Source organism: Leiobunum rupestre, chromosome 3, assembly GCF_980474605.1.
Source record: "Leiobunum rupestre chromosome 3, qqLeiRupe1.1.hap1, whole genome shotgun sequence".
In the NCBI taxonomy this organism is placed as follows: Eukaryota; Metazoa; Arthropoda; class Arachnida; order Opiliones; family Sclerosomatidae; genus Leiobunum; species Leiobunum rupestre.
In genome coordinates this window covers 27,271,213-27,298,287 of record NC_143386.1, presented here as the reverse complement: position 1 = coordinate 27,298,287, position 27,075 = coordinate 27,271,213, and the positions used below count along the sequence as shown (strand labels likewise).

At 39.1% G+C, this 27,075-nt stretch overlaps 1 protein-coding gene, 1 long non-coding RNA gene and 46 other non-coding genes across 53 annotated transcripts in view; 2 read left to right on the top strand and 46 right to left on the bottom strand.

The window, feature by feature from the left end:
• The window catches only part of LOC149950979 (uncharacterized), a 277,136-nt gene that overhangs the window by 136,603 nt on the left and 113,458 nt on the right, over positions 1 to 27,075 (top strand). The gene's annotated exons all lie outside the window — the stretch shown is intronic.
• LOC149950985 (prostatic acid phosphatase-like) overlaps positions 1 to 27,075 on the top strand; it is a 164,404-nt gene that overhangs the window by 131,291 nt on the left and 6,038 nt on the right. For 5 of the 6 annotated variants that reach the window (XM_090167966.1, XM_090167968.1, XM_090167970.1 and 2 more), the window contains exons 2-4: positions 20,686 to 20,813; positions 24,255 to 24,350; positions 24,432 to 24,512. In XM_090167966.1, coding sequence (XP_090024092.1) covers positions 20,721 to 20,813; positions 24,255 to 24,350; positions 24,432 to 24,512 — 270 coding nt within the window. In that variant the 5' untranslated portion in view covers positions 20,686 to 20,720. Of the gene's footprint in view, positions 1 to 20,468; positions 20,620 to 20,685; positions 20,814 to 24,254; positions 24,351 to 24,431; positions 24,513 to 27,075 lie in introns of those variants that run through there. The other variant, XM_090167967.1, reaches the window with a different exon arrangement.
• Positions 260 to 332, bottom strand: TRNAR-ACG (transfer RNA arginine (anticodon ACG)). The gene has a single exon. It is a non-coding gene; the product is annotated as a tRNA-Arg (tRNA).
• Positions 394 to 466, bottom strand: TRNAR-ACG (transfer RNA arginine (anticodon ACG)). The gene has a single exon. It is a non-coding gene; the product is annotated as a tRNA-Arg (tRNA).
• On the bottom strand, positions 530 to 602 carry TRNAR-ACG (transfer RNA arginine (anticodon ACG)). Its single transcript has one exon. It is a non-coding gene; the product is annotated as a tRNA-Arg (tRNA).
• TRNAR-ACG (transfer RNA arginine (anticodon ACG)) lies at positions 666 to 738 on the bottom strand. Its single transcript has one exon. It is a non-coding gene; the product is annotated as a tRNA-Arg (tRNA).
• Positions 972 to 1,044, bottom strand: TRNAR-ACG (transfer RNA arginine (anticodon ACG)). Its single transcript has one exon. It is a non-coding gene; the product is annotated as a tRNA-Arg (tRNA).
• On the bottom strand, positions 1,108 to 1,180 carry TRNAR-ACG (transfer RNA arginine (anticodon ACG)). The gene has a single exon. It is a non-coding gene; the product is annotated as a tRNA-Arg (tRNA).
• TRNAR-ACG (transfer RNA arginine (anticodon ACG)) lies at positions 1,243 to 1,315 on the bottom strand. Its single transcript has one exon. It is a non-coding gene; the product is annotated as a tRNA-Arg (tRNA).
• On the bottom strand, positions 1,684 to 1,756 carry TRNAR-ACG (transfer RNA arginine (anticodon ACG)). The gene has a single exon. It is a non-coding gene; the product is annotated as a tRNA-Arg (tRNA).
• TRNAR-ACG (transfer RNA arginine (anticodon ACG)) lies at positions 1,954 to 2,026 on the bottom strand. The gene has a single exon. It is a non-coding gene; the product is annotated as a tRNA-Arg (tRNA).
• TRNAR-ACG (transfer RNA arginine (anticodon ACG)) lies at positions 2,090 to 2,162 on the bottom strand. The gene has a single exon. It is a non-coding gene; the product is annotated as a tRNA-Arg (tRNA).
• On the bottom strand, positions 2,224 to 2,296 carry TRNAR-ACG (transfer RNA arginine (anticodon ACG)). Its single transcript has one exon. It is a non-coding gene; the product is annotated as a tRNA-Arg (tRNA).
• TRNAR-ACG (transfer RNA arginine (anticodon ACG)) lies at positions 2,359 to 2,431 on the bottom strand. The gene has a single exon. It is a non-coding gene; the product is annotated as a tRNA-Arg (tRNA).
• On the bottom strand, positions 2,665 to 2,737 carry TRNAR-ACG (transfer RNA arginine (anticodon ACG)). Its single transcript has one exon. It is a non-coding gene; the product is annotated as a tRNA-Arg (tRNA).
• On the bottom strand, positions 2,801 to 2,873 carry TRNAR-ACG (transfer RNA arginine (anticodon ACG)). Its single transcript has one exon. It is a non-coding gene; the product is annotated as a tRNA-Arg (tRNA).
• TRNAR-ACG (transfer RNA arginine (anticodon ACG)) lies at positions 3,207 to 3,279 on the bottom strand. The gene has a single exon. It is a non-coding gene; the product is annotated as a tRNA-Arg (tRNA).
• TRNAR-ACG (transfer RNA arginine (anticodon ACG)) lies at positions 3,513 to 3,585 on the bottom strand. The gene has a single exon. It is a non-coding gene; the product is annotated as a tRNA-Arg (tRNA).
• TRNAR-ACG (transfer RNA arginine (anticodon ACG)) lies at positions 3,648 to 3,720 on the bottom strand. Its single transcript has one exon. It is a non-coding gene; the product is annotated as a tRNA-Arg (tRNA).
• Positions 3,784 to 3,856, bottom strand: TRNAR-ACG (transfer RNA arginine (anticodon ACG)). Its single transcript has one exon. It is a non-coding gene; the product is annotated as a tRNA-Arg (tRNA).
• Positions 3,919 to 3,991, bottom strand: TRNAR-ACG (transfer RNA arginine (anticodon ACG)). Its single transcript has one exon. It is a non-coding gene; the product is annotated as a tRNA-Arg (tRNA).
• Positions 4,054 to 4,126, bottom strand: TRNAR-ACG (transfer RNA arginine (anticodon ACG)). The gene has a single exon. It is a non-coding gene; the product is annotated as a tRNA-Arg (tRNA).
• Positions 4,189 to 4,261, bottom strand: TRNAR-ACG (transfer RNA arginine (anticodon ACG)). The gene has a single exon. It is a non-coding gene; the product is annotated as a tRNA-Arg (tRNA).
• Positions 4,325 to 4,397, bottom strand: TRNAR-ACG (transfer RNA arginine (anticodon ACG)). The gene has a single exon. It is a non-coding gene; the product is annotated as a tRNA-Arg (tRNA).
• Positions 4,596 to 4,668, bottom strand: TRNAR-ACG (transfer RNA arginine (anticodon ACG)). The gene has a single exon. It is a non-coding gene; the product is annotated as a tRNA-Arg (tRNA).
• Positions 6,811 to 6,883, bottom strand: TRNAR-ACG (transfer RNA arginine (anticodon ACG)). Its single transcript has one exon. It is a non-coding gene; the product is annotated as a tRNA-Arg (tRNA).
• TRNAR-ACG (transfer RNA arginine (anticodon ACG)) lies at positions 6,948 to 7,020 on the bottom strand. The gene has a single exon. It is a non-coding gene; the product is annotated as a tRNA-Arg (tRNA).
• On the bottom strand, positions 7,082 to 7,154 carry TRNAR-ACG (transfer RNA arginine (anticodon ACG)). The gene has a single exon. It is a non-coding gene; the product is annotated as a tRNA-Arg (tRNA).
• On the bottom strand, positions 7,217 to 7,289 carry TRNAR-ACG (transfer RNA arginine (anticodon ACG)). The gene has a single exon. It is a non-coding gene; the product is annotated as a tRNA-Arg (tRNA).
• On the bottom strand, positions 7,353 to 7,425 carry TRNAR-ACG (transfer RNA arginine (anticodon ACG)). Its single transcript has one exon. It is a non-coding gene; the product is annotated as a tRNA-Arg (tRNA).
• Positions 7,489 to 7,561, bottom strand: TRNAR-ACG (transfer RNA arginine (anticodon ACG)). Its single transcript has one exon. It is a non-coding gene; the product is annotated as a tRNA-Arg (tRNA).
• TRNAR-ACG (transfer RNA arginine (anticodon ACG)) lies at positions 7,625 to 7,697 on the bottom strand. Its single transcript has one exon. It is a non-coding gene; the product is annotated as a tRNA-Arg (tRNA).
• Positions 7,896 to 7,968, bottom strand: TRNAR-ACG (transfer RNA arginine (anticodon ACG)). The gene has a single exon. It is a non-coding gene; the product is annotated as a tRNA-Arg (tRNA).
• Positions 8,167 to 8,239, bottom strand: TRNAR-ACG (transfer RNA arginine (anticodon ACG)). Its single transcript has one exon. It is a non-coding gene; the product is annotated as a tRNA-Arg (tRNA).
• Positions 8,304 to 8,376, bottom strand: TRNAR-ACG (transfer RNA arginine (anticodon ACG)). Its single transcript has one exon. It is a non-coding gene; the product is annotated as a tRNA-Arg (tRNA).
• TRNAR-ACG (transfer RNA arginine (anticodon ACG)) lies at positions 8,836 to 8,908 on the bottom strand. Its single transcript has one exon. It is a non-coding gene; the product is annotated as a tRNA-Arg (tRNA).
• On the bottom strand, positions 9,142 to 9,214 carry TRNAR-ACG (transfer RNA arginine (anticodon ACG)). The gene has a single exon. It is a non-coding gene; the product is annotated as a tRNA-Arg (tRNA).
• On the bottom strand, positions 9,277 to 9,349 carry TRNAR-ACG (transfer RNA arginine (anticodon ACG)). The gene has a single exon. It is a non-coding gene; the product is annotated as a tRNA-Arg (tRNA).
• Positions 9,550 to 9,622, bottom strand: TRNAR-ACG (transfer RNA arginine (anticodon ACG)). The gene has a single exon. It is a non-coding gene; the product is annotated as a tRNA-Arg (tRNA).
• Positions 9,946 to 10,018, bottom strand: TRNAR-ACG (transfer RNA arginine (anticodon ACG)). The gene has a single exon. It is a non-coding gene; the product is annotated as a tRNA-Arg (tRNA).
• TRNAR-ACG (transfer RNA arginine (anticodon ACG)) lies at positions 10,475 to 10,547 on the bottom strand. The gene has a single exon. It is a non-coding gene; the product is annotated as a tRNA-Arg (tRNA).
• TRNAR-ACG (transfer RNA arginine (anticodon ACG)) lies at positions 11,085 to 11,157 on the bottom strand. Its single transcript has one exon. It is a non-coding gene; the product is annotated as a tRNA-Arg (tRNA).
• Positions 11,390 to 11,462, bottom strand: TRNAR-ACG (transfer RNA arginine (anticodon ACG)). Its single transcript has one exon. It is a non-coding gene; the product is annotated as a tRNA-Arg (tRNA).
• On the bottom strand, positions 11,663 to 11,735 carry TRNAR-ACG (transfer RNA arginine (anticodon ACG)). Its single transcript has one exon. It is a non-coding gene; the product is annotated as a tRNA-Arg (tRNA).
• TRNAR-ACG (transfer RNA arginine (anticodon ACG)) lies at positions 12,059 to 12,131 on the bottom strand. The gene has a single exon. It is a non-coding gene; the product is annotated as a tRNA-Arg (tRNA).
• TRNAR-ACG (transfer RNA arginine (anticodon ACG)) lies at positions 12,588 to 12,660 on the bottom strand. Its single transcript has one exon. It is a non-coding gene; the product is annotated as a tRNA-Arg (tRNA).
• On the bottom strand, positions 13,199 to 13,271 carry TRNAR-ACG (transfer RNA arginine (anticodon ACG)). Its single transcript has one exon. It is a non-coding gene; the product is annotated as a tRNA-Arg (tRNA).
• Positions 13,504 to 13,576, bottom strand: TRNAR-ACG (transfer RNA arginine (anticodon ACG)). Its single transcript has one exon. It is a non-coding gene; the product is annotated as a tRNA-Arg (tRNA).

Below are 27,075 nucleotides of genomic sequence, written 5' to 3'. Positions count from 1 at the left end.
CCGCGTTATCCGTTGCGCCACAAGCCCCCGCAATAGCATTATGATGGAAAACCAAACAAGAGACACATTTATAATAATTTGAAAAAAAAACGAGCTTGCCAGGATTCGAATCTGGAATCTTCTGCTCCCTAGACAGACGCGTTATTCGTTGCGCCACAAGCCCCCGCAATAGCAATATGATGGAAAACCAAACCAGAGACACGTTTTAAATAATTTGGAAAACCAAACAAGAGACACGTTTTAAATAATTTGAAAAAAAAGAGCTTGCCAGGATTCGAACCTGGAATCTTCTGCTCCGTAGGCAGACGCGTTATCCGTTGCGCCACAAGCCCCCGCAATAGATTTTGATGGAAAACCAAACCAGAGAAGCGTTTTAAATAATTTGAAAGAAAACGAGCTTGCCAGGATTCGAACCTGGAATCTTCTGCTCCGTAGGCAGACGCGTTATCCGTTGCGTCACAAGCCCCCGCAATAGCAATATGATGGAAAACCAAAGAAGAGACACGTTTTAAATTATTAGAAAAAAAACTGAGCTTGCCAGGATTCAAACCTGGAATCTTCTGCTCCGTAGGCAGACGCGTTATCCGTTGCGCCACAAGCCCCCGCAATAGCAATATGATGGAAAACCAAACAAGAGACACGTTTTAAATAATTAGAAAAAAAACCGAGCTGGCCAGGATTCGAACCTGGAATCTTCTGCTCCGTAGGCAGACGCGTTATCCGTTGCGCCACAAGCCCCCGCAATAGCGATATGATGGAAAACGAAACAAGAGACACGTTTTAATTAATTTGGAAAACCGAAAAAGAGACACGTTTTAAATAATTTGAAAAAAAACGAGCTTGCCAGGATTCGAACCTGGAATCTTCTGCTCCGTAGGCAGACGCGTTATCCGTTGCGACACAAGTTCCCGCAATAGCAATATGATGGAAAACCAAACAAGAGGCACGTTTTAAATAATTAGAAAAAAAACCGAGCTTGCCAGGATTCGAACCTGGAATCTTCTGCTCCGTAGGCAGACGCGTTATCCGTTGCACCACAAGCCCCCGCAATAGCAATATGATGGAAAACCAAACAAAAGACACGTTTTAAGTAATTAGAAAAAAAACCGAGTTTGCCAGGATTCGAACCTGAAATCTTCTGCTCCGTAGGCAGACGCGTTATCCGTTGCGCCACAAGCCCCCGCACTAGCAATATGATGGAAAACAAACAAGAGACACGTTTTAAATAATTAGAAAAAAAACCGAGCTTGCCAGGATTCGAACCTGGAATCTTCTGCTCCGTAGGCAGAAGCGTTATCCGTTGCGCCACAAGCCCCCGCAATAGCATTATGATGGAAAACCAAACCAGAGAAACGTTTTAAATAATTTGAAAAAAAAATGAGCTTGCCAGGATATGAACCTGGAATCTTCTGCTCCGAAGACAGCCGCGTTATCCGTTGCGCCACAAGCCCCCGCAATAGCATTATGATGGAAAACCAAACAAGAGACACATTTATAATAATTTGAAAAAAAAACGAGCTTGCCAGGATTCGAATCTGGAATCTTCTGCTCCCTAGACAGACGCGTTATTCGTTGCGCCACAAGCCCCCGCAATAGCAATATGATGGAAAACCAAACCAGAGACACGTTTTAAATAATTTGGAAAACCAAACAAGAGACACGTTTTAAATAATTTGAAAAAAAAGAGCTTGCCAGGATTCGAACCTGGAATCTTCTGCTCCGTAGGCAGACGCGTTATCCGTTGCGCCACAAGCCCCCGCAATAGATTTTGATGGAAAACCAAACCAGAGAAGCGTTTTAAATAATTTGAAAGAAAACGAGCTTGCCAGGATTCGAACCTGGAATCGTCTGCTCCGTAGGCAGACGCGTTATCCGTTGCGTCACAAGCCCCCGCAATAGCAATATGATGGAAAACCAAAGAAGAGACACGTTTTAAATTATTAGAAAAAAAACTGAGCTTGCCAGGATTCAAACCTGGAATCTTCTGCTCCGTAGGCAGACGCGTTATCCGTTGCGCCACAAGCCCCCGCAATAGCAATATGATGGAAAACCAAACAAGAGACACGTTTTAAATAATTAGAAAAAAAACCGAGCTGGCCAGGATTCGAACCTGGAATCTTCTGCTCCGTAGGCAGACGCGTTATCCGTTGCGCCACAAGCCCCCGCAATAGCTTTTGATGGAAAACCAAACCAGAGAAGCGTTTTAAATAATTTGAAAGAAAACGAGCTTGCCAGGATTCGAACCTGTAATCTTCTGCTCCGTAGGCAGACGCGTTATCCGTTGCGCCACAAGCCCCCGCAATAGCATTATGATGGAAAACCAAACCAGAGAAGCGTTTTAAATAATTTGATAAAAAACGAGCTTGCCAGGATTCGAACCTGGAATCTTCTGCTCCGTAGGCAGACGCGTTATCCGTTGCGCCACAAGCCCCCGCAATAGCGATATGATGGAAAACGAAACAAGAGACACGTTTTAATTAATTTGGAAAACCGAAAAAGAGACACGTTTTAAATAATTTGAAAAAAAACGAGCTTGCCAGGATTCGAACCTGGAATCTTCTGCTCCGTAGGCAGACGCGTTATCCGTTGCGACACAAGTTCCCGCAATAGCAATATGATGGAAAACCAAACAAGAGGCACGTTTTAAATAATTAGAAAAAAAACCGAGCTTGCCAGGATTCGAACCTGGAATCTTCTGCTCCGTAGGCAGACGCGTTATCCGTTGCGCCACAAGCCCCCGCAATAGCGATATGATGGAAAACCAAACAAAAGACACGTTTTAAGTAATTAGAAAAAAAACCGAGTTTGCCAGGATTCGAACCTGAAATCTTCTGCTCCGTAGGCAGACGCGTTATCCGTTGCGCCACAAGCCCCCGCAATAGCAATATGATGGAAAACAAACAAGAGACACGTTTTAAATAATTAGAAAAAAAACCGAGCTTGCCAGGATTCGAACCTGGAATCTTCTGCTCCGTAGGCAGACGCGTTATCCGGTGCGCCACAAGGCCCCGCAATAGCAATATGATGGAAAACCAAACAAGAGACACGTTTTAAATTATTAGAAAAAAAACCGAGCTTGCCAGAATTCGAACCTGGAATCTTCCGCTCCGTAGGCAGACGCGTTATCCGTTGCGCCACAAGCCCCCGCAAAAGCATTATGATGTAAAACCAAACCAGAGAAGCGTTTTAAATAATTTGAAAAAAAACGAGCTTGCCAGGATCCGAACCTGGAATCTTCTGCTCCGTAGGCAGACGCGTTATCCGTTGCGCCACAAGCCCCCGCAATAGCAATATGATGAAAAACCAAAGAAGAGACACGTTTTAAATTATTAGAAAAAAAACCGAGCTTGCCAGGATTCGAACCTGGAATCTTCTGCTCCGTAGGCAGACGCGTTATCCGTTGCGCCTTAAGCCCCCGCAATAGCATTATGATGGAAAACCAAACCAGAGAAGCGTTTTAATTAATTTGGAAAACCGAAAAAGAGACACGTTTTAAATAATTTGAAAAAAAACGAGCTTGCCAGGATTCGAACCTGGAATCTTCTGCTCCGTAGGCAGACGCGTTATCCGTTGCGCCACAAGCCCCCGCAATAGCAATATGATGGAAAACCAAACAAGAGACACGTTTTAAATAATTAGTTAAAAAACGAGCTTGCCAGGATTCGAACCTGGAATCTTCTGCTCCGTAGGCAGACGCGTTATCCGTTGCGTCACAAGCCCCCGCAATAGCAATATGATGGAAAACCAAAGAAGAGACACGTTTTAAATTATTAGAAAAAAAAACGAGCTTGCCAGGATTCGAACCTGGAATCTTCTGCTCCGTAGGCAGATGCGTTATCCGTTGCGCCACAAGCCCCCGCAATAGCAATATGATGAAAAACCAAAGAAGAGACACGTTTTAAATGATTAGAAAAAAAACGAGCTTGCCAGGATTCGAACCTGGAATCTTCTGCTCCGTAGGCAGACGCGTTATCCGTTGCGCCACAAGCCCCCGCAATAGCAATATGATGAAAAACCAAAGAAGAGACACGTTTTAAATTATTAGAAAAAAAACGAGCTTGCCAGGATTCGAACCTGGAATCTTCTGCTCCGTAGGCAGACGCGTTATCCGTTGCGCCACAAGCCCCCGCAATAGCGATATGATGGAAAACCAAAGCAGAAAAGCGTTTTAAATAATTTGAAAAAAAACGAGCTTGCCAGGATCCGAACCTGGAATCTTCTGCTCCGTAGGCAGACGCGTTATCCGTTGCGCCACAAGCCCCCGCAATAGCAATATGATGGAAAACCAAAGAAGAGACACGTTTTAAATTATTAGAAAAAAAACCGAGCTTGCCAGGATTCGAACCTGGAATCTTCTGCTCCGTAGGCAGACGCGTTATCCGTTGCGCCACAAGCCCCCGCAATAGCAAAATGATGGAAAACCGAACAAGAGACACGTTTTAAATAATTAGAAAAAAAACCGAGCCTGCCAGGATTCGAACCTGGAATTTTCTGCTCCGTAGGCAGACGCGTTATGCGTTGCGCCACAAGCCCCCGCAATAGCAATATGATGGAAAACCAAACAAGAGACACATTTTAAATAATTTGAAAAAAAACGAGCTTGCCAGGATTCGAACCTGGAACCTCCTGCTCCGTAGGCAGACGCGTTATCCGTTGCGCCACAAGCCTCCGCAATAGCATTATGATGGAAAACCCAACAAGAGACACGTTTTAAATAATTTGAAAAAAAACCGAGCTTGCCAGGATTCGAACCTGGAATCTTCTGCTCCGTAGGCAGACGCGTTTTTTTTTTTTTTTTTTTTTTTTAATTATGTCATTAAAAAATACAGTACGCGTGTATTATATAAAGACGCGAAAAGCAACATATAACATAAGTGATAAAGAAAAAACGCCCGAGGAAAAAATAACAAATCTGTCTCGAAAAAAAGCAACTGAAAGATACATAAAGATAATGAATAAATAACAGAAAACAAAGAAGTAGGTCGTACGACACCTCAAAAAATAATAGGAAAAATCTTAACCGATGAATCATTGCATTATATGTTAAGTATGAATAAACGAAACTAAGCAACTATTTAAATCGCACAGCATGGAAAATACATAAATAATTGAAAACACTCGTATTGGAAATAAAAAACAAAGAATGATGGTCGACATAACATAGAAAATATTACAATACAGTCATAGAATACGCATCCGTTTGGCCATAGCTTATACCTTGAAACCGTAATCATCCGGGATCACAAAGTCCCTATACAGAGGACTGGTAACCGGCTGACCCTGATACCGACACACCCGAGCAAAATATTCGTTCTCCGAAGATGGCGGCCAAGCAACCTCCTTAGGCCACCACTCAGGCCGGCGATGACCCTTGAAAGGGTACAGACGCATCGCAACGGGAACCCTTTGAACTTTCGTAGCAGAGCCAGAAGAAGAAGACAGCTCCTTACCAACATCACCATCACTAGACGACATCGAATGCTTAGCACCCCGACGTGGATCAGACTTGACACCGGCACCGACGACTGAAGATTCCCCGCCACCGGCCCGGACCGTAGAACCTTGAGGAATAACAACTGAGGCAGGGTCGACGACCATCGCTTCACCGTCATCACCACCGCCTGACGCCACTTCGAAATCGCGGGGCACCTGCCGGGGCCATAGAGGACAGTCCCGGATGACATGGCCCTGCGTCTGGCACTTGAAACACTTGAACTCCGGACACTGACGATATATATGATCGGTAGAATAACATTTGTTACACACCTTGATTTGGGAATCATGCTTCACAGCGTAAAACTTCTCCCGACCGAGAGCATCGGCGACCCGTAAGCGATAAGGGAGCGAAGACAGCCCCTCAGGTAAAGTAACCCGCACAGTACGTAATCCACAATAAAACGAAGATTTTTTATGCCAGACAATTTTTCCTTTAATTTCGCAGCCAAGGGATGTAAGCTTCGACAAAACTGACTCATCCGTCACGAATTCCGGCAGATCATAAAAGGCGACATTCACCGTCTTCGCGGAAACGCTTGATATTTCATAAACCTCACCATTGAGATCGAACCCAGAGTCGATTACGCCAACGACATCGGCTACATTTTTCAGCGTTAGAATATAACCACCCTCATCACAGGCAACGAGAGAAGAAACACAATCCAATCCAAAATTCGCAATAACGGCCGTAGAAACAACGTCAAAACTTGGAAGATTCCGCTTAAAATCGATAAAAACAGACCGTTTTAGAGCTTCCATCCTGGGTAGAAACACCCAGGAGGGGTAACGAGATTAAAAAATGAACAACTATTAAATTAAATTAACGAAAAATAACAGATAGCAAAAATCAACAGGCAAAAAGCCAGCTAAGGCTTAGCACGACGAAACACGGAGAGCAAAATCGAACGACCCGCACTCTCCGAGAGCTCAAACGCAACTCCCTAGGCAGACGCGTTATCCGTTGCGCCACAAGCCCCCGCAATAGCATTATGATGGAAAACCAACCAGAGAAGCGTCTTAAATAATTTGAAAAACAAAAACGAGCTTGCCAGGATTCGGACCTGGAATCTTCTGCTCCGTAGGCAGACGCGTTATCCGTTGCGCCACAAGCCTCCGCAATAGCATTATGATGGAAAACCCAACAAGAGACACGTTTTAAATAATTTGAAAAAAAAACCGAGCTTGCCAGGATTCGAACCTGGAATCTTCTGCTCCGTAGGCAGACGCGTTATCCGTTGCGCATCAAGCCCCCGCGATAGCAATATGATGGAAAACCAAACAAGAGGCACGTTTTAAATAATTTGAAAAAAAAAAAGAGCTTGCCAGGATTCGAACCTGGAATCTTCTGCTCCGTAGGCAGACGCGTTATCCGTTGCGCCACAAGCCCCCGCAATGGCATCATGATGGAAAATCCAACAAGAGACACGTTTTAAATAATTTGAAAAAAAAAACGAGCTTGCCAGGATACGAACCTGGAATCTTCTGCTCCGTAGGCAGACGCGTTATCCGTTGCGCCACAAGCCCCCGCAATAGCATAATGATGGAAAACCAAACCAGAGAAGCGTTTTAAATAATTTAAAAAAAACGACCTTGCCAGGATTCGAACCTGGAATCTTCTGCTCCGTAGGCAGACGCGTTATCCGTTGCGCCACAAGCCCCCGCAATAGCAATATTATGGAAAACCAAACAAGAGACACGTTTTAAATAATTTGAAAAAAAACGAGCTTGCCAGGATTCGAACCTGGAATCTTCTGCTCCGTAGGCAGACGCGTTATCCGTTGCGCCACAAGCCCCCGCAATAGCAATATGATGGAAAACCGAACAAGAGACACGTTTTAAATAATTAGAATAAAAACCGAGCTTGCCAGGATTCGAACCTGGAATCTTCTGCTCCGTAGGCAGACGCGTTATCCGTTGCGCCACAAGCCCCCGCAATAGCAATATGATGGAAAACCGAACAAGAGACACGTTTTAAATAATTAGAATAAAAACCGAGCTTGCCAGGATTCGAACCTGGAATTTTCTGCTCCGTAGGCAGACGCGTTATCCGTTGCGCCACAAGCCCCCGCAATAGCAATATGATGGAAAACCGAACAAGAGACACGTTTTAAATAATTAGAATAAAAACCGAGCTTGCCAGGATTCGAACCTGGAATTTTCTGCTCCGTAGGCAGACGCGTTATCCGTTGCGCCACAAGCCTCCGCAATAGCATAATGATGGAAAACCCAACAAGAGACACGTTTTAAATAATTTGAAAAAAAACCGAGCTTGCCAGGATTCGAACCTGGAATCTACTGCTCCGTAGGCAGACGCGTTATCCGTTGCGCATCAAGCCCCCGCAATAGCAATATGATGGAAAACCAAACAAGAGGCACGTTTTAAATAATTTGAAAAAAAACAAGCTTGCCAGGATTCGAACCTGGAATCTTCTGCTCCGTAGGCAGACGCGTTATCCGTTGCGCCACAAGCCCCCGCAATGGCATTATGATGGAAAACCGAACAAGAGACACGTTTTAAATAATTAAAAAAAAACCGAGCTTGCCAGGATTCGAACCTGTAATTTTCTGCTCCGTAGGCAGACGCGTTATCCGTTGCGCCACAAGCCCCCGCAATTGCAGTATGATGGAAAACCAAAGAAGAGACACATTTTAAATAATTAGAAAAAAAACCGAGCTTGCCAGGATTCGAACCTGGAATCTTCTGCTCCGTAGGCAGACGCGTTATCCGTTGCGCCACAAGCCCCCGCAATAGCAATATGATGGAAAACCAAAAAAGAGACACGTTTTAAATAATTTGAAAAAAAAAACGAGCTAGCCAGGATTCGAACCTGGAATCTTCTGCTCCGTAGACAGACGCGTTATCCGTTGCGCCACAAGCCCCCGCAATAGCATTATGATGGAAAACCAAACAAGAGACACGTTTTAAATAATTTGAAAAAAACGAGCTTGCCGGGATTCGAACCTGGAATCTTCTGCTCCGTAGGCAGACGCGTTATTCGTTGCGCCACAAGCCCCCGCAATAGCAATATGATGGAAAAACAAACAAGAGACACGTTTTAAATAATTTGAAAAAAAAACCGAGCTTGCCAGGTTTCGAACCTGGAATCTTCTGCTCCGTAGGCAGACGCGTTATCCGTTGCGCCTCAAGCCCCCGCAATAGCAATATGATGGAAAACCAAACAAGAGACACTTTTTAAATAATTTGAAAAAGAAATCGAGCTTGCCATTATTTGAACCTGGAATCTCCTGCTCCGTTACCCGTTGCGCCACAAGTCCCCGCAATAGCAATATGATTGAAAACCAAACAAGAGACACGTTTTAAATAATTTGAAAAAAAACCGAGCTTGCCAGGATTCGCACCTGGAATCTTCTGCTCCGTAGGCAGACGCGTTATCCGTTGCGCCACAAGCCCCCGCAGTAGCATTATGATGGAAAACCAAACTAGAGAAACGTTTTAAATAATTTGAAAAAAAAACGAGCTTGCCAGGATTCGAACCTGGAATCTCCTGCTCCGTAGGCAGACGCGATATCCGTTGCGCCACATGCCCCCGCAATAGCATTATGATGGAAAACCAAACCAGAGAAGCGTTTTAATTAATTTGGAAAACCGAAAAAGAGACACGTTTTAAATAATTTGAAAAAAAACGAGCTTGCCAGGATTCGAACCTGGAATCTTCTGCTCCGTAGGCAGACGCGTTATCCGTTGCGCCACAAGCCCCCGCAATAGCAATATGATGGAAAACCAAACAAGAGACACGTTTTAAATAATTAGTTAAAAAACGAGCTTGCCAGGATTCGAACCTGGAATCTTCTGCTCCGTAGGCAGACGCGTTATCCGTTGCGACACAAGCCCCCGCAATAGCAGTATGATGGAAAACCAAAAAAGAGACACGTTTTAAATAATTTGAAAAAAAAACGAGCTTGCCAGGATTCAAACCTGGAATCTTCTGCTCCGTAGGCAGACGCGTTATCCGTAGCGCCACAAGCCCCCGCAATAGCAATATGATGGAAAAACAAACAAGAGACACGTTTTAAATAATTTGAAAAAAAAAACGAGCTTGCCAGGATTCGAACCTGGAATCTTCTGCTCCGTAGGCAGACGCGTTATCCGTTGCGACACAAGCCCCCGCAATAGCAATATGATGGAAAACCAAAAAAGAGACACGTTTTAAATAATTTGAAAAAAAACGAGCTTGCCAGGATTCGTACCTGGAATCTTCTGCTCCGTAGGCAGACGCGTTATCTGTAGCGCCACAAGCCCCCGCAATAGCAATATGATGGAAAAACAAACAAGAGACACGTTTTAAATAATTTGAAAAAAAAACGAGCTTCCTAGGATTCGAACCTGGAATCTTCTGCTCCGTTATCCGTTGCGCCACATGCCCCCGCAATAGCAATATGATGGAAAACCAAAAAAGAGACACGTTTTAAATAATTTGAAAAAAAAAACGAGCTTGCCAGGATTCGAACCTGGAATCTTCTGCTCCGTAGGCAGACGCGTTATCCGTTGCGACACAAGCCCCCGCAATAGCAATATGATGGAAAACCAAAAAAGAGACACGTTTTAAATAATTTGAAAAAAAACGAGCTTGCCAGGATTCGTACCTGGAATCTTCTGCTCCGTAGGCAGACGCGTTATCTGTAGCGCCACAAGCCCCCGCAATAGCAATATGATGGAAAAACAAACAAGAGACACGTTTTAAATAATTTGAAAAAAAAACGAGCTTCCTAGGATTCGAACCTGGAATCTTCTGCTCCGTTATCCGTTGCGCCACAAGCCCCATCAATAGCAATATGATTGAAAACCAAACAAGAGACACGTTTTAAATATTTTGAATAAAACCGAGCTAGCCAGGATTCGAACCAGAAATCTTCTGCTCCGTAGGCAGACGCGTTATCCGTTGCGCCGCAAGCTCCGCAATAACAATATGATGGAAAACCAAACAAGAGGCACGTTTTAAATAATTTGAAAAAATAAAGAGCTTGCCAGGATTCGAACCTGGAATCTTCTGTTCCGTAGGCAGACGCGTTATCCGTTGCGCCACAAGCCCCATCAATAGCAATATGATTGAAAACCAAACAAGAGACACGTTTTAAATATTTTGAAAAAAACCGAGCTAGCCAGGATTCGAACCAGAAATCTTCTGCTCCGTAGGCAGACGCGTTATCCGTTGCGCCGCAAGCTCCGCAATAACAATATGATGGAAAACCAAACAAGAGGCACGTTTTAAATAATTTGAAAAAATAAAGAGCTTGACAGGATTCGAACCTGGAATCTTCTGGTCCGTAGGCAGACGCGTTTTCCGTTGCGCCACAAGCCCCCGCAATAGCAATATGATGTGAAAACAAACAAGAGACACGTTTTAAATAATTTGAAAAAAAAGAGCTTGCCAGGATTCGAATCTGGAATCTTCTGCTCCCTAGACAGACGCGTTATCCGTTGCGCCACAATCCACCGCAATAGCGATATGATGGAAAACCAAACCAGATACACGTTTTAAATAATTTGGAAAACCAAACAAGAGACACGTTTTAAATAATTTGGAAAACCAAACAAGAGACACGTTTTAAATAATTTTAAAAAAAAACGAGCTTGCCAGGATTCGAACCTGGAATCTTCGGCTCCGTAGGCAGACGCGTTATCCGTTGCGCCACAAGCCCCCGCAATAGCAATATGATGGAAAAACAAACAAGAGACACGTTTTAAATAATTTGAAAAAAAACGAGCTTCCCATGATTCGAATCTGGAATCTTCGGCTCCCTAGACAGACGCGTTATCCGTTGCGCCACAAGCCCCCGCAATAGCAATATGATGGAAAACCAAACCAGAGACACGTTTTAAATAATTTGGAAAACCAAACAAGAGACACGTTTTAAATAATTTGAAAAAAAACGAGCTTGCCAGGATTCGAACCTGGAATCTTCTGCTCCGTAGGCAGACGCGTTATCCGTTGCGACACAAGCCCCCGCAATAGCAGTATGATGGAAAACCAAAAAAGAGACACGTTTTAAATAATTTAAAAAAAAAACGAGCTTGCCAGGATTCAAACCTGGAATCTTCTGCTCCGTAGGCAGACGCGTTATCCGTAGCGCCACAAGCCCCCGCAATAGCAATATGATGGAAAAACAAACAAGAGACACGTTTTAAATAATTTGAAAAAAAAAACGAGCTTGCCAGGATTCGAACCTGGAATCTTCTGCTCCGTAGGCAGACGCGTTATCCGTTGCGACACAAGCCCCCGCAATAGCAATATGATGGAAAACCAAAAAAGAGACACGTTTTAAATAATTTGAAAAAAAACGAGCTTGCCAGGATTCGTACCTGGAATCTTCTGCTCCGTAGGCAGACGCGTTATCTGTAGCGCCACAAGCCCCCGCAATAGCAATATGATGGAAAAACAAACAAGAGACACGTTTTAAATAATTTGAAAAAAAAACGAGCTTCCTAGGATTCGAACCTGGAATCTTCTGCTCCGTTATCCGTTGCGCCACATGCCCCCGCAATAGCAATATGATGGAAAACCAAAAAAGAGACACGTTTTAAATAATTTGAAAAAAAAAACGAGCTTGCCAGGATTCGAACCTGGAATCTTCTGCTCCGTAGGCAGACGCGTTATCCGTTGCGACACAAGCCCCCGCAATAGCAATATGATGGAAAACCAAAAAAGAGACACGTTTTAAATAATTTGAAAAAAAACGAGCTTGCCAGGATTCGTACCTGGAATCTTCTGCTCCGTAGGCAGACGCGTTATCTGTAGCGCCACAAGCCCCCGCAATAGCAATATGATGGAAAAACAAACAAGAGACACGTTTTAAATAATTTGAAAAAAAAACGAGCTTCCTAGGATTCGAACCTGGAATCTTCTGCTCCGTTATCCGTTGCGCCACAAGCCCCATTAATAGCAATATGATTGAAAACCAAACAAGAGACACGTTTTAAATATTTTGAATAAAACCGAGCTAGCCAGGATTCGAACCAGAAATCTTCTGCTCCGTAGGCAGACGCGTTATCCGTTGCGCCGCAAGCTCCGCAATAACAATATGATGGAAAACCAAACAAGAGGCACGTTTTAAATAATTTGAAAAAATAAAGAGCTTGCCAGGATTCGAACCTGGAATCTTCTGGTCCGTAGGCAGACGCGTTATCCGTTGCGCCACAAGCCCCATCAATAGCAATATGATTGAAAACCAAACAAGAGACACGTTTTAAATATTTTGAAAAAAACCGAGCTAGCCAGGATTCGAACCAGAAATCTTCTGCTCCGTAGGCAGACGCGTTATCCGTTGCGCCGCAAGCTCCGCAATAACAATATGATGGAAAACCAAACAAGAGGCACGTTTTAAATAATTTGAAAAAATAAAGAGCTTGACAGGATTCGAACCTGGAATCTTCTGGTCCGTAGGCAGACGCGTTATCCGTTGCGCCACAAGCCCCCGCAATAGCAATATGATGGTAAAACAAACAAGAGACACGTTTTAAATAATTTGAAAAAAAAAGAGCTTGCCAGGATTCGAATCTGGAATCTTCTGCTCCCTAGACAGACGCGTTATCCGTTGCGCCACAATCCACCGCAATAGCGATATGATGGAAAACCAAACCAGATACACGTTTTAAATAATTTGGAAAACCAAACAAGAGACACGTTTTAAATAATTTGGAAAACCAAACAAGAGACACGTTTTAAATAATTTAAAAAAAAAACGAGCTTGCCAGGATTCGAACCTGGAATCTTCGGCTCCGTAGGCAGACGCGTTATCCGTTGCGCCACAAGCCCCCGCAATAGCAATATGATGGAAAAACAAACAAGAGACACGTTTTAAATAATTTGAAAAAAAACGAGCTTCCCATGATTCGAATCTGGAATCTTCTGCTCCCTAGACAGACGCGTTATCCGTTGCGCCACAAGCCCCCGCAATAGCAATATGATGGAAAACCAAACCAGAGACACGTTTTAAATAATTTGGAAAACCAAACAAGAGACACGTTTTAAATAATTTGAAAAAAAACGAGCTTGCCAGGATTCGAACCTAGAATCTTCTGCTCCGTAGGCAGACGCGTTATCCGTTGCGCCACAAGCCCCCGCAATAGCCATATGATGGAAAACGAACAAGAGACACGTTTTTAATAATTTGAAAAAAAACGAGCTTACCAGGATTCGACCCTGGAATCTTCTGCTCCGTAGGCAGACGCTTTATCCGTTGCGCCACAAGCCCCGCAATAGCACTAAGATCGAAACTCAAACAAGAGACGCGTTTTAAATAATTTGAAAAAATACGAGCTTGCCAGGATTCGAATCTGAAATCTTCTGCTCCGTAGACAGACGCGTTATCCGTTGCGCCACAAGCCCCCGCAATAGCAATATGATGGAAAAACAAACAAGAGACACGTTTTAAATAATTTGAAAAAAACGAGCTTCCCATGATTCGAATCTGGAATCTTCTGCTCCCTAGACAGACGCGTTATCCGTTGCGCCACAAGCCCCCGCAATAGCAATATGATGGAAAACCAAACCAGAGACACGTTTTAAATAATTTGGAAAACCAAACAAGAGACACGTTTTAAATAATTTGAAAAAAAACGAGCTTGCCAGGATTCGAACCTGGAATCTTCTGTCCGGTTTTTTGGGGTAGTTTATGGGAGCCCATATCTCTGAAACGAAGCACTTTAGGACCCATGTTCATTGACACTTTTTACTCATAGAGACCTATAGAATGCATAAAGTAAGTTTCGGTACTCATATCCGTAACACCCTGTATAATTCGAAAAACAAGGACCATATAAATTTATCGCATATAACACCGCGAAAAAGCTAAGAGGTACACCATTTTAAATTTAATATTAGTACTGACAACAATGTTTTCCCTCCAAAAACACGTACAATATCAGAATTAGGCAAGGAGAAGTTACTACAGAGCCTGAATTTCTGGAAGCGCAAATGCCTTCCAAAAGCGGGGGGGGTAAATCACCCCCCTCTCAAGGAGAGAAGATTCCCTACTATCGAGGGACGCTTGGGAACGATAGCGCCATTTAACGTGATCTAACGAAATTAAAATATCGTCAGCTATATCGTTAGTTTTACAAGGCTTAGTAATTAAGTGTTGTTAGAGAGGTGGGACGGGGATGGCACCTATTTACCTAAGTTACTAATATATTTAAAAAGATGCAATTTTATTTTTCTGCCAAGAACCGCGTTATTTAAAACATATGCTTCAATATTCTATACATTCTTATTTATATTTAATGCCAAAATTCCTAAATACAAATTTACTTATTTCATAATTTAATTGTTCATGATAATTAGAATTGATCATCTTTTAAATATCCCAAACTAATGTCCCAACAACCACTGATTCTGCAAGGGTGGATATACTCTTCGTTTGGATGCCAACATTGGTAGATTTGTTAGCTTTTGAATCCTTATTCTCTTTAATTTCCCGCTTATTTTTTGGTTTTAAACTTGGCGAATGCTTAGTATTCATAACTTTCTTCTCTCGGAAATTTAAGGTAGTTAGTGACCAACAAACGGCTTGAGGATGGAGAAGACATTACATATCCCGGATTCATGGCTGCTTGAACTACGATTTTCGGGTCATCTGGGTAGTTGGTGATGAGAATTTCGTTCGCGACATTGCACGAGCGATTCAGCAAGAATTATTTTATTTTAAGTTAAGTTCATAGGGATATTCGACCGCGACTTATCGCTCATTCTTTTATATTTCTTCTGACATTGCTTCTCGCGCACTCGGACTGTCTTAATCTTGAAAATCAGAATTCTGATCTTTTGGGGCTCTGTTTTCTGGTTTTGTTCCGAATATTGTTGGGCGGATCTGAAAACCAAAACAAATAATTTCCTCATGTCTTATGTGGGTTAATTTGGACTCGTGTCATGTGATGCTACTGATGACGTCGTCTGATCTGGAGATATTAGCCCGTGGTTGGCTCTATGTGGTTGCGGGGGGCTTAGGTGGTCTCGGGTTTTTTTAGTTTCGTGTCCTAGCGGAAACGTCCGGGCGCACCCTTGACTTTGCAGGATGCAGCATTGGAAAATAGCGCCACTTGTTGGAGTCTCGTTACCTGGTGGTAGATCTGAGGCCCGCGAACATGAAAATGGTTTCTCGGGATACCAGTTAACTGAGGGAATATTGCTAGTCTTGTCTTTTATTCAGCACATACCTCGGGAAAGTCTTGGGAAATATCTGAGCTTGGGGAGGGAGATTAATGTATTGCACTACGGTCATGTGCCAGAGCGAAAAACACTTTCGTTAGCACTATTATGCGAGGGGTTTAATTTTAGCCATGCTGAAGGCTGGGAATTAGTTTATAATTTATTTTATGATAAATTTTTAATTAACTAATTTTATTTTATAATGTAAAGCGAGGGTAGGCCAATTTCTGTGTAAACTATATTAGTTTCTTATGTGGTATTCAATAGTTAATTAGGTTGTAAGTTATCATTAATTTTAATTATATTTATCAAGCGTTGGAATATTTGTATTTATTAGATCTTCGAATTCTAGGACATTTGATATATTGAATTTTAAGAATACTCAAGAATAGCTATCAGTAAATAGTTAAAGTAGTACTGTAACTACAGCCAACAAAATGGTCAATGCCAGTTTTTTTTCTACTCCTCGTGGGCATATTAAAAATTGGTCGAGATTGTCTGTTTGTTATTGTGTTATTTTCTATTAGAAAATAACACAATAACAAACAGACAAACAAAACAAGTTGGCAAGCCAAAATATACCTCTCCTCGGAAGAATTGCCCCTAGTGGTATTAATTTCTCGAGATAACCCTTAAAGATATATCTCCGCAATTTAGAGTAATTTGTTAAAAATATTAACCCATTTCTATCCCGCCCGGTATAAAATTTTAATTATAATTAAAATAATTGAGACGAAACGACCAATTTTAATTTATTCAGAATATCATAAGTTAAGTAGTTACAACAGTAAGTTAGACGTACTATAACAATGCACAATTGAATTAAACCCTTTTACAGAACAAGTTTATCAGTTAAATATAATACGAAGCAAATTTTAATGAAATATCTACAGAGGCTTTTTGGAATTACTCGCTTACGAAATACTTGCCGCATCTTTAACGCTCATTTTATTTCAACACTCGCCCTTGATGAAGATACCGTAGATATCTGGTAGTGGACGACTCGTTCACTTCCTGTTGACGTTGTGACGCATACCACATGAAAAAGACCAATGCCGTCCAATTTCCAATATCATATAATGACTCGCACACCCAAGAAATCATTGACTGCGTTAGAAATCGTAGATATCCAAATATCCACACCAAATGTATTTACAAGAAGCAAAAACCTTACCATCAACAAAGCACAGAGAGCCACTTGACTAACCGCCAGCTTTTAAAGCAATTAACGTTAAATTATCTCCTTTGAATTAACAGAACTATATATAGGTCGTTAAGAAAGTGGACCACCCACAGGGTCTACCCTTTAACCCTCTAATCTCGGCTGACTGCGCTAAAACAAGATTTAACCTTTAAAAAATACCAGATTAGGCTTTCATAAATTCATTAATAAAAAAAGACTTTATTACCTATTATGCTTACGATGCCTGTCTTAATTTCAGTGAATCTAAGCAGCTATCGGTGGTTCTGTGGTAGAGCGCTCGACTGCCAAGCCGAATGGTCTGGGTTCGAAACCTGGGTGGCGCATTTGTTTTTAATCAATAGAGAAACGCTAAATTAGAATTTCTTCGATGCAATAATTTCAATTTCAATTCTATTTCAATTAAACCAAAATTTCGTACTCTATTAAATACGCTTCCGATAAAGCTGAAGGTCTAATTTTCAATAAGCCGTAACAAGTGTCGGTGGTTCTGTGGTAGAACGTCCGCCTGTCAATCAGGAGGTCTCGGGTTCAAATCCCGCCCGATGCGATCGCAAATTGATACTAAGACGAATACCGTGTACAACTGGTGGAAACCCTGCCATTGGACGTTGAGAGGTAGCATTACACTCAGCACTCGGTCCGTCCCAAAGTCAATAAGAAGAAGTTGGAGAGAAAACGCCCATATAAACACAACAGACTCAACATGCACATCCATCAGAACACAAACACAACAAATTCAACACTCACAACCTACGCATAAACATTACAAAAACCGTAATACACCAAACCGTCACGACGGTGAGCGAAAAAACACCAACCAAACCGCAAATGCATCCGTTAACGCTCACCGTCACACGGTGGTTTTGCCAACCCTTTGAGAAACTGCGTACGCAGTGATTACACTTTGCACCGAAAATGCGAACGCGTTCGCAGTCCTGACAGACAGACACACCCACAGACCCACCCACAGACCCACCCACAGACCCACCCACAGACCCACCCACAGACAGACACGGTCGTTGTATAACCCCTCCTAGGGGACTTTGTCCCCTCGGAGAGGTAAAAATTAGGTATGCAGGGTTACACATCGAGCAGCAAATTAAAGATAACATTGATTATAACAAACAAGGATTAAATAGCGTAAAAGAATTGCTAAATAATATATTTCAAGTCGTTTTGCAACAATCTGAACAATCATAAATCACAAAATAATTTATTAATATATATATTATTTACTTATTAATTTTCAAAAGATGTCGCTAGCGTCGAAATGAGACAAGATGCTTAAGCTACATTTTCACCCAAATGGCGGGACATAAAAGTACCCCTCGCGTTGGTTGGTTCGTTTTTAAATTTGATAATAACTTAAATTCTAGTAATTTTTAACAATATATTTTATATGAAATGTATAATTTAGGTTAAAGTCCACTAAGTAGAGTATAATAAGTTTATTTATAATAATTAGAAATGGTTATCTAATGACGTTATTTTTGGCTATTTTGAATTTAAGCTTCCTTTACCGTTAATAGATGGCACCACGCTCTCCAGTAAAGTCGTTTTTTCGATTATGGGATAGATTCATTAGTATCTCTTAGAACAATGGCTTTAATACAGGTGTCAATGATAGAGCCGACAGTTGCTTTTAGACGATACTAGCGTTGCCCCCATCTCCCTTGGGCTCTCACAGTATTCTTCTAACCCTACAAAAAATCTGATCATCCCGGTAACCCGTTGGCTCCCAAAATCTAACTTCTTACGCGATTGAAGCACAGGACGGTGACGTTTTGTTCTCCCCCTGTCGATACGGGGGGGGGTGGAATAGACTTTGGTGCATGTGGATCGTCTGAACATAGTAATTCTCCTTAAGTATAAAGAAATTCATTCTTGACGAAGCCGATTGAGATGGGATTCAAACCCAAGCGAAATTTTACAATAGTATTTGTTAGGATAGATGGCGCTGTAGTTCGCCACAAAGTCACGTGACTACCATCTTATCGCCCCCCCCCCTGGATTTTATAGTTCATCAACTCTGTTTTTCTGTACCCTTTTAAATTACTACGAAAATAACTTCTAATTCTAAAAATTAATTCAACATCATATATCTTACTATAAATGACTATAACTATTAATTATTATAAAATATGTAACGATAGCACCACTAGCTAAATGACGCTTTGAAAAGAGGTAAAAACTTTAGGTGGATACATTTCGCTTGATCGAGAACTAATTGATTTCAAATTTCCTTCGAGTCAAACTATGAGATAAATAAGCTACACCGTAAATATTTTTAAAATTCGGGAAATTTGAGCCCCACTTTCTGGATTTCCAAAGTCATAATCGTCTGTTTAAATGCCGACATTGGAGCTCCTCTATATTGCTATGAGCGGCTTAAGTCGAGTATAATTTAAATCATAATAATTTTGTTTGGGCTACTTTTTAAAATTTAAAACATCATCACAGTTTATGACTAATAAAATATTTAATTTAAAACAGTTGTATTTGTTCTACTCTTGCGCTATCAGATTGCGCAAGTTATATTTCTTTTTTGGGGACTAGTTTCGACATTGTTAGTGCCGTTGTCACGACACCATTTTCATTTGCTACGAATAATGGAATGTGGTTCGAGCCACTTCTTAACTATTAAAACTTTATGTCATCTTAAACGAAAGAACGATTTTTTTTATTAAAAATAAAAAAACTATTTTCCGAATTAATTGAAATAAAGCTGACGATTCGGAGAAATTGGACACTATTCAGAAAAACGGTTCTTTCCGAAATATTTTGTGGACAGAATTTTAAACGGGCGCGCGCTTCAAGGCTATAGTTAAGCACTTACTGGTGGGCGAGAATAGTCTGCCTGTTCCAACAGCCCCATCTTAAGTGCATGCCAGATAATAATTTACCACTACATTTATAGCCTTCGTGTATGCGTTAACCTCGATATGGAAAACTGAAAGCAAAAACGGTCTAAGTGTAAATTTTTGTTAAACCACAAATATTTAAGAAAAATTAATTTTAATATTATTAAAAAAAATATTGTAATCGTGTTCTATTAAAAAATCATTTTTATTTTATCTCGGCTTAAGTTCACTGTAGGAAATTGATTAAAAGTACATATTATATTAAATTAAATTACATTACTTTACATTCCGTTTGCGTTTATGTTAATATTATATTTTGGTTTTAATTTATAATTAGTTGTTTCCGCTATATTTAACTTTAATTCATTTATTTTATTTATATTTCTAAAACTATTTTTAAAAGTTACTTTTTTTAAACTGCTGTACGTACATTAATTTAAATTAAACTAAAAGCGGTTTAAGTTACACAGTAAAAACAACTGTGTAGCTTAAGTTTAGAAAAGTAATATTTTTCTCAGTGGAGCGTTCTTAGTCGATCTGATGGTTCAAAACATGAAGTTATAACCCTTATTACATATTTCACTAATTGGTATGTTTTATGCGTAAAACGTGTTTTTTCGAGTTGAAATATTTTTGCTTCAAATCGATCACTATAAGTCCTTTTAAACATACATTTGAAAAGATATTAAGAACGCAAAATACGCCAAGAAATTCGTGAAGAATAATGACTGCTTTCAAGGCATTTGACAAGCCTAACGATTTACAGAAGAACACGAGGAAGGCTCCAGAAATTATTTGATAGAAGCCAGATATGCACGACGATAACTCTAGAAGAAATTTTATGGTTTTAATCTCTACAACGTATAGCAAATAGAGAGAAAAATGAAATGATGTAAAATATCTTCAAAGTTTTCGCTTTGCCGTCTTTGAAGATTGGTTTAATTACACGTTTTTACAGAATCAGTCAGCACCCGCTCGTCACCAGCGAATAACATGAGGCTCTTGTTGGGTCTTCTTTCTTCGCTACTTGCGGCTTGTGTCCATTCGGCTGTCGTTGCTCCCAGTACGCTCAAACAAGTTCATATTGTAAGTACATTTATAAAGCCAATAGTGTTTCGTAAAATAGCGGTTCATTATGACGAAATCTTGCAAATTGGTTTTCCTTACCTGGATTTGAACAATAGGTTTTCCTTACCAGGATCTGGACAAAAGATTTATCTTAACTGGGTCTTGACAATAGATTTTCTTAACTGGATCTTGACAATAGGGTTTTCAAAGCTCGATCTTGATAAATAGGTTTTTAAAGCTGGATTTTGATAATAGATTTTCAAAGCTGGATTTTGATAATAGATTTTCAAACCTGGATTTTGATAAAAGGTTTTCGTAGCTGGATCTTGAAAGGTTGTTCGTGACTGGACCTTGACAATATAGTTTTCATAGCTGAATTTTAAAAATAGTTTTTTCATTAATGGATCTTGACGATTGGTTTTTCTTAGCTGTTTTTGTAAAATATGTATTCTTAGCTGGATCTTGAAAATACGCCTTTCTTAACTAAATATTTGTGTGCTTTTCAATATTTCGGTTAAATTTTGATTAAAATCAGTCTGAAAATTGCATTAATATTAGATCCAAAATTTTAAGTTTAATTAGTACCCCCATAACAGTAGTTCCACGTTTTATTCATATTTGTGGGGCAACAAGGAAATTTAATTTGAATTAAGTACGATTTTCATTTTATAAGCAAGTTTTGGCTTAATGATTAAAGTTAACGGTAATATTTTAATAACTTAATATCCTCATAAATGACATTTCGACAACTATTTTTGAAGGCCGAATATTACGTGTAAGACTCGATAACATAGTCCTGAGTTTCATGAAAAAAATTATAAATGAATTAAACATATATGTAATTACTTTATGTTAAATCAAAAGTTAAGGAACAGAAGATAAGCACTTTAAAATTGCGCTTAATTGTTTTATTAAAAACATTTAAAAAACCGTCAAAGTTTAGGTACGTTTCGGTGGTAATATGCCCTTCGTCTTCAGCCGTTTACAATCGCATAGGGAAAAACCAAAACCAAAACTAAAGGAAATAATTAATTATAATAGTTAAATTTTTTATAATGAAAATATATTTACATAAGGTGAGCTTAGTAACCGGGGCTCCTCTTCAAGGCAATGTTTAATATATAACTTATTGATGTATTTAACTGTGGCTTGAAATGGAACCTCGATTCGAAAGCTCGCCTTATGTAAATATCATTTTATTAAAAAAAAATTAGTCATGAAGTATCTTGTCTCTTTTAGCAAACAACTTTTAAAAAAATAACTTATATAGCCATGACTCTAAAAAATAATAATTTTAAAATAAATAATTATATTTCCATTCCATTTTTTTAAAGATTTCAACGATTATGGTCCGCAGGGCCCACGGTGCGGGGGGGGGGGCTCGAGCTTCAGGGGGGCCTCGAGCTTCAGGGGGGGGGGGGGCTTCGAGCTTCGGGGGGGGGGATGCTAACCATAAAAAATTAAAAAGGGGGGCCCCATAGAGATTTTTGCGGGGGGGGGCACTGAGTTCTCAGCTACGCCACTATACTAAATTTATATTAATTTGCCAGAAAAACCAATTTAACAACAATGTTGGTGAAGTGGAGGCGATAGAGCTCAAAGAAACGGATAAATTAACCGTCAAAATTTCAATTAATCATAAAAAATTCTATTAACTGTTTATTTATGGATATTATTCACGACTAGGATACGATTTAATAGGCAACAAATTAGTTTTTATTCGGATAATTTTCGGATATCGATATAAAAGAAATGAACGGAAAATTTCCTATCTGAACGCCGAGCCTTAGGAGGCGATAATTTCAAAAAACAAACAATCAAAACAAACAGATGCGCGCGCACTAGGGGTCTCGTGTTTTTAGAATCGGAGCATCTTCCTAGTGTGCGTCTACCGAAAAAAAACATCAGTTTCGGCAGCGAAATTTACCGATGCCGCTATCAATAAAAAACTTACTGAAAAAAAAACAGGTTTTGGGTTCCAGTGACAACGTCTAGATTGTTTTATTATAGTGGGCGACAGCCTTTAATTTATTTAGCGCTGCATGCTCAATCAAATGAGTCGTTTTAAGTAGTTCCTATTGTGTATTATATTTCGGTGCATATAGTCAAATGAAGTAAACAAATTTTATCGATTACATACTCGTACAAAACTTAACATTTCGGCAGACAATTTAGGGAGTCATGCTTTTATATATAATTTATAATGAAACAGGATACAATACGAGAAAACCAGTTTTGAGAATAATTTGGTAAAAAAAAGTAACTAAAGAGAATTGCGCGTAGCGAAAACTCGTTATATGTTGTAGTATTGTCCAATATCGTTTATTTCTTGGTCTATCCGTTTGTACAAAAACACAGAATTAAGTATTCCATCATGAGTTGATCCCATGTGATATCGATTTTAATGAAATTTTCCAAATAACTAAATATTTCATAGAAATTATAATTTCTTTACTAAATTTTAATATTACGAATTTTTTTTCATAACCCGCATTCTATTGCAAAGGATATTTTTTAATATTACGCCTATGCTCTTGAATAATAGTTTTGTTAATTAAAATAATGCAAAACACATGATTTTGATAAGGTTTTACACATATTACCTTATACCAAAACATTTTGCTGACTGACTAGAGACCGTCGTAGATGGTAGTTCTAAGCAAGGGACGTTAGAGGGAAACAACTTTTAGTGCTATAGCGGACATTCCTTGCGATAAAATTGTGTCACCGGTACAATAACGACCAAAAGCCGTTTTGAAGGCTTATATAAGTCCGATCTAATTTTACTCGACTGCCATGCAATTTTTCCTTAAGGCATTTAAAAATTGAATCTTAAATATTAAATAATAAATCTATTGGCTCATAATATAATTTGTAACGTCGACTCTCATATAAAATTTATGTATGCCAAAAAAGCATTTTCTATAATTAAACCTTGTTCACGGGATATGATGTAAGTTACGTTACTTCTAACTCCCTGTCAAAACTTTATATTAACTTTATATAAGGGAAATAAAAGTTTGTTAGGCCTTTTTTAATACGTGTAGAATTTCTGACGCGTTTCTGTCTATATAAATTAGCTCGTGCCACACGATCACGAAATTTCGTTTTCATGGCCACGTGTTTAATTGTACAAGGATTATAAGATTTTTATTTAGTTTTTTGCTTTTGAAAGTTATGACTATTTTGTCAACAAACTATTTATCGCCATGTCAATTGATTTATAATTATTATACGCTTCAATTCACTAGAGGCATTTTAAAAATTAAAATTTCAAAATTTTCAAAGTAATTACATCAAAATAGAACTTAGTCATTTATTTTAAAAACCTTAAGAGTCATATTAGAGTCTATATTAATTATTTTATTCTAAGAATAGAACTTAACAATAAATTAAAAATGACACTAAACTGACCAACACAAAAATGGTTATTTTTAAGATTTTTCCAATTGTTTGCAGATATATCGTCATGGCGACAGAGCCCCAGTCGATCCATACCCAACGAGTCCTAACCTCAACTATCAATGGCCCAATGGACTGTCTCAACTCACCAACGTAAGCCAATGCAAAAATAGGCGTATAACTAAGATCTAATAATTTAATAAATTAATAAATATATTGTTTTAAATGTTTTAGTTGGGGAAGCGGCAACAGTATGCGCTCGGACAATTCTTCAGAGAACGATACCAGAACTTCTTCTCGACAGACCCACGTGAGGTGAGAATTAATTCCGGAAATGCCTTATGCGCAGTTAGAGCTCGGGGTTTGGATAAGAACTTTCCCTTTCATTGGTTTAATATGCATAACCGAAAATTATCCGGATAAATATTATTTTTTGCATATTAAAATCGCAGTTCAGAGATGTTTTATTGATTCTTGTTAATCGGCGACGCTGATATTTTTCCAAATTTTTCTGCCAAAGTTACGGACCAATGGGAGAGCTCGATTTTTGACGCAAAAAGCTATCACGTGGTTATGGTTGGTTTGCATTTTGACGGTGAAAGCCTGGCTCTTCCGAATAATAATTTTCTTACTCTAATTTTATTATTAGGTTTAAGATTTTTTTTGTTTAGTTCGTTATTTTTTTAGTCAAATATATTTATATAATATAGCCACGTAGGACAGCACATCAGTTTTTGAAGAATGAGAGGTTTTCCTATTTTTTTAACAATAAATTAGTGCACGAAAATTAGTTTCTTCTGATGATGTAATTTTCTTACTCTTATTATTTATTAAATTTGTTGCATTTATTACACAGTTTTTAATGGTTTTGTTATTTTAAAAACATTTTTATTATATGGTTTCTACACCAATAAAGTAACGAATGAAAATAAGTTTCATTACTATTTTAAGGCAACATTTTCCGAAAAGAATTCTCTGTTAGAAAATGAACCATATCATTTGTTTCAGTAATTTCACGAGTGTACAAAAATTGGTTATTGTCTAAAGCATTTTTTAACTAAATATCCTATATTGATAACACGTAAAACAATGGTCCCGCTTTTTGATATAAGTTGTTCTACCTAATTGTCTGGCATTTACAAAGCCTAATCAAGGTTTAAAATGTAACATATCATATAAGCGTGTACAATTAACGGACAAACACTTTTAAGATAATACATCAAATTGGCTCGGTAAACTCTTGATTAATGCCAAATAGACTTGAATATTCCAATACATCTTTAATCGCAGCTCCTAGTTTATCTTAGGAATGGTTTCATCTGGGTTTGAATCGGTAAAAACGCTGTTTGATAGCTAAAGATCTTTGATACAATGAACCAATTCACCATTTCATTACTGACTCATTAGTTAAAACCCACTGCATACACTACCAGCAAATAAGGATCTATATATAAACCAAGGCTAAGAATACACCCAAAGTAGTAATGTATAAGATTCCCTATTATAATTTACTCTTACCTGCAAAGTTGCTAAGAGTGGCGGGCTTATTTTAGTATTTCGTAAACCGTGATTGTGGTTAGGCCTTGGCTCTGACAATAATTTTTTCGGAAAGCGATATTGAGCTAGAAACTAATTTTTTAATAATTTAAAAGATTCTGACCTATCGTGTTGTATTATTTATCTTATTAAAGTAGGTAAAAAGCATCTACTTACAAATTTATTTCTCGAGCTCTTTGCGTACCACAATCCGCCATTGTTTTTGCGGCTTTCCTGTTATTTTAGCCGATTTGACTTGAAGTTCGCGATTATCCGAAACCACGCCCCATTTCTGTTAATTTTGCGAGGAATAACTATTTTGCGATTCTTAAAAACGTCTCTGCACTGGGCCCTAAGTTGTTTTATAGCCACGAATAATATCCATAAATAAACATCTTCAGAAATGTTTATGATTAATCGAATATTTTGCCGGTTAATTTATCTGTTTCCCTTAGGTTTATGTGCAATATAGATAAGAGTAGTTGGGAAACAAGAAAATTTTGCTTTATTGTTTGGAATTACATGAATCTAATAGGAAGACATTTTTTTAAATGCTAAATTTTATACTTCATACTTTTAAGTCAGAAAATTAGACATAATCATTGGCCACGCTGAAAACGAGAACCTAGACAAGATTAGATAGTTAAGTAACATCCCTTTAGAAGTACAGTAAGGGACTTCACAATGTGGTCTAGGTGTACAATTTAACTTTCAATTTCAATTTAATTTTTAAGATTCAACTATAGTGGTATTCTTGCCGGGTCGCGTTTCAAGTATCCCGTACCCGTTAGAAAAATTCCTAACCCGACCCCAGCTCGATAGTAATATTTTAACTGGACGCAACGTAAAAATTGGGGCAATAGTGGCAACCTTATTAGTTAATTCAGATTGACGGATCCAAGTTCAAATAAAATACAACAAAACATTTTCATTTAAGAATTTTAAATGTAAGTTACGTGTGTTCTCAAAAATGAAATGAAAATATAGTCAACCAAGTAGAGAAAAAAAGAGAAATTTAAATAACTACATTGAATTGAAAAACCGGCGTTTTCATAAAATGAAAAAGCCATTATGGATGTTACCGGTTAAGTCTTCAACCTGTTAAAACCAGAATGAAACCATCATTAAAAACTGGTTCTTGCCAACCCTGAAAACTATACCCATTCAACCACATCACATTCTTGTCGGGGCTAACCCGACCTGTTGTCAAACCTAGATTCAATAAAAGCAGCTCTTGACTTAATTTGTTCAGTGCTCTGTCAAAACATTAAGACATGTTCTTTAAGACATCTGAACCAGTTGGTTCGACATCTGCATGCTTAGGATCCAACTTTTTTTAATT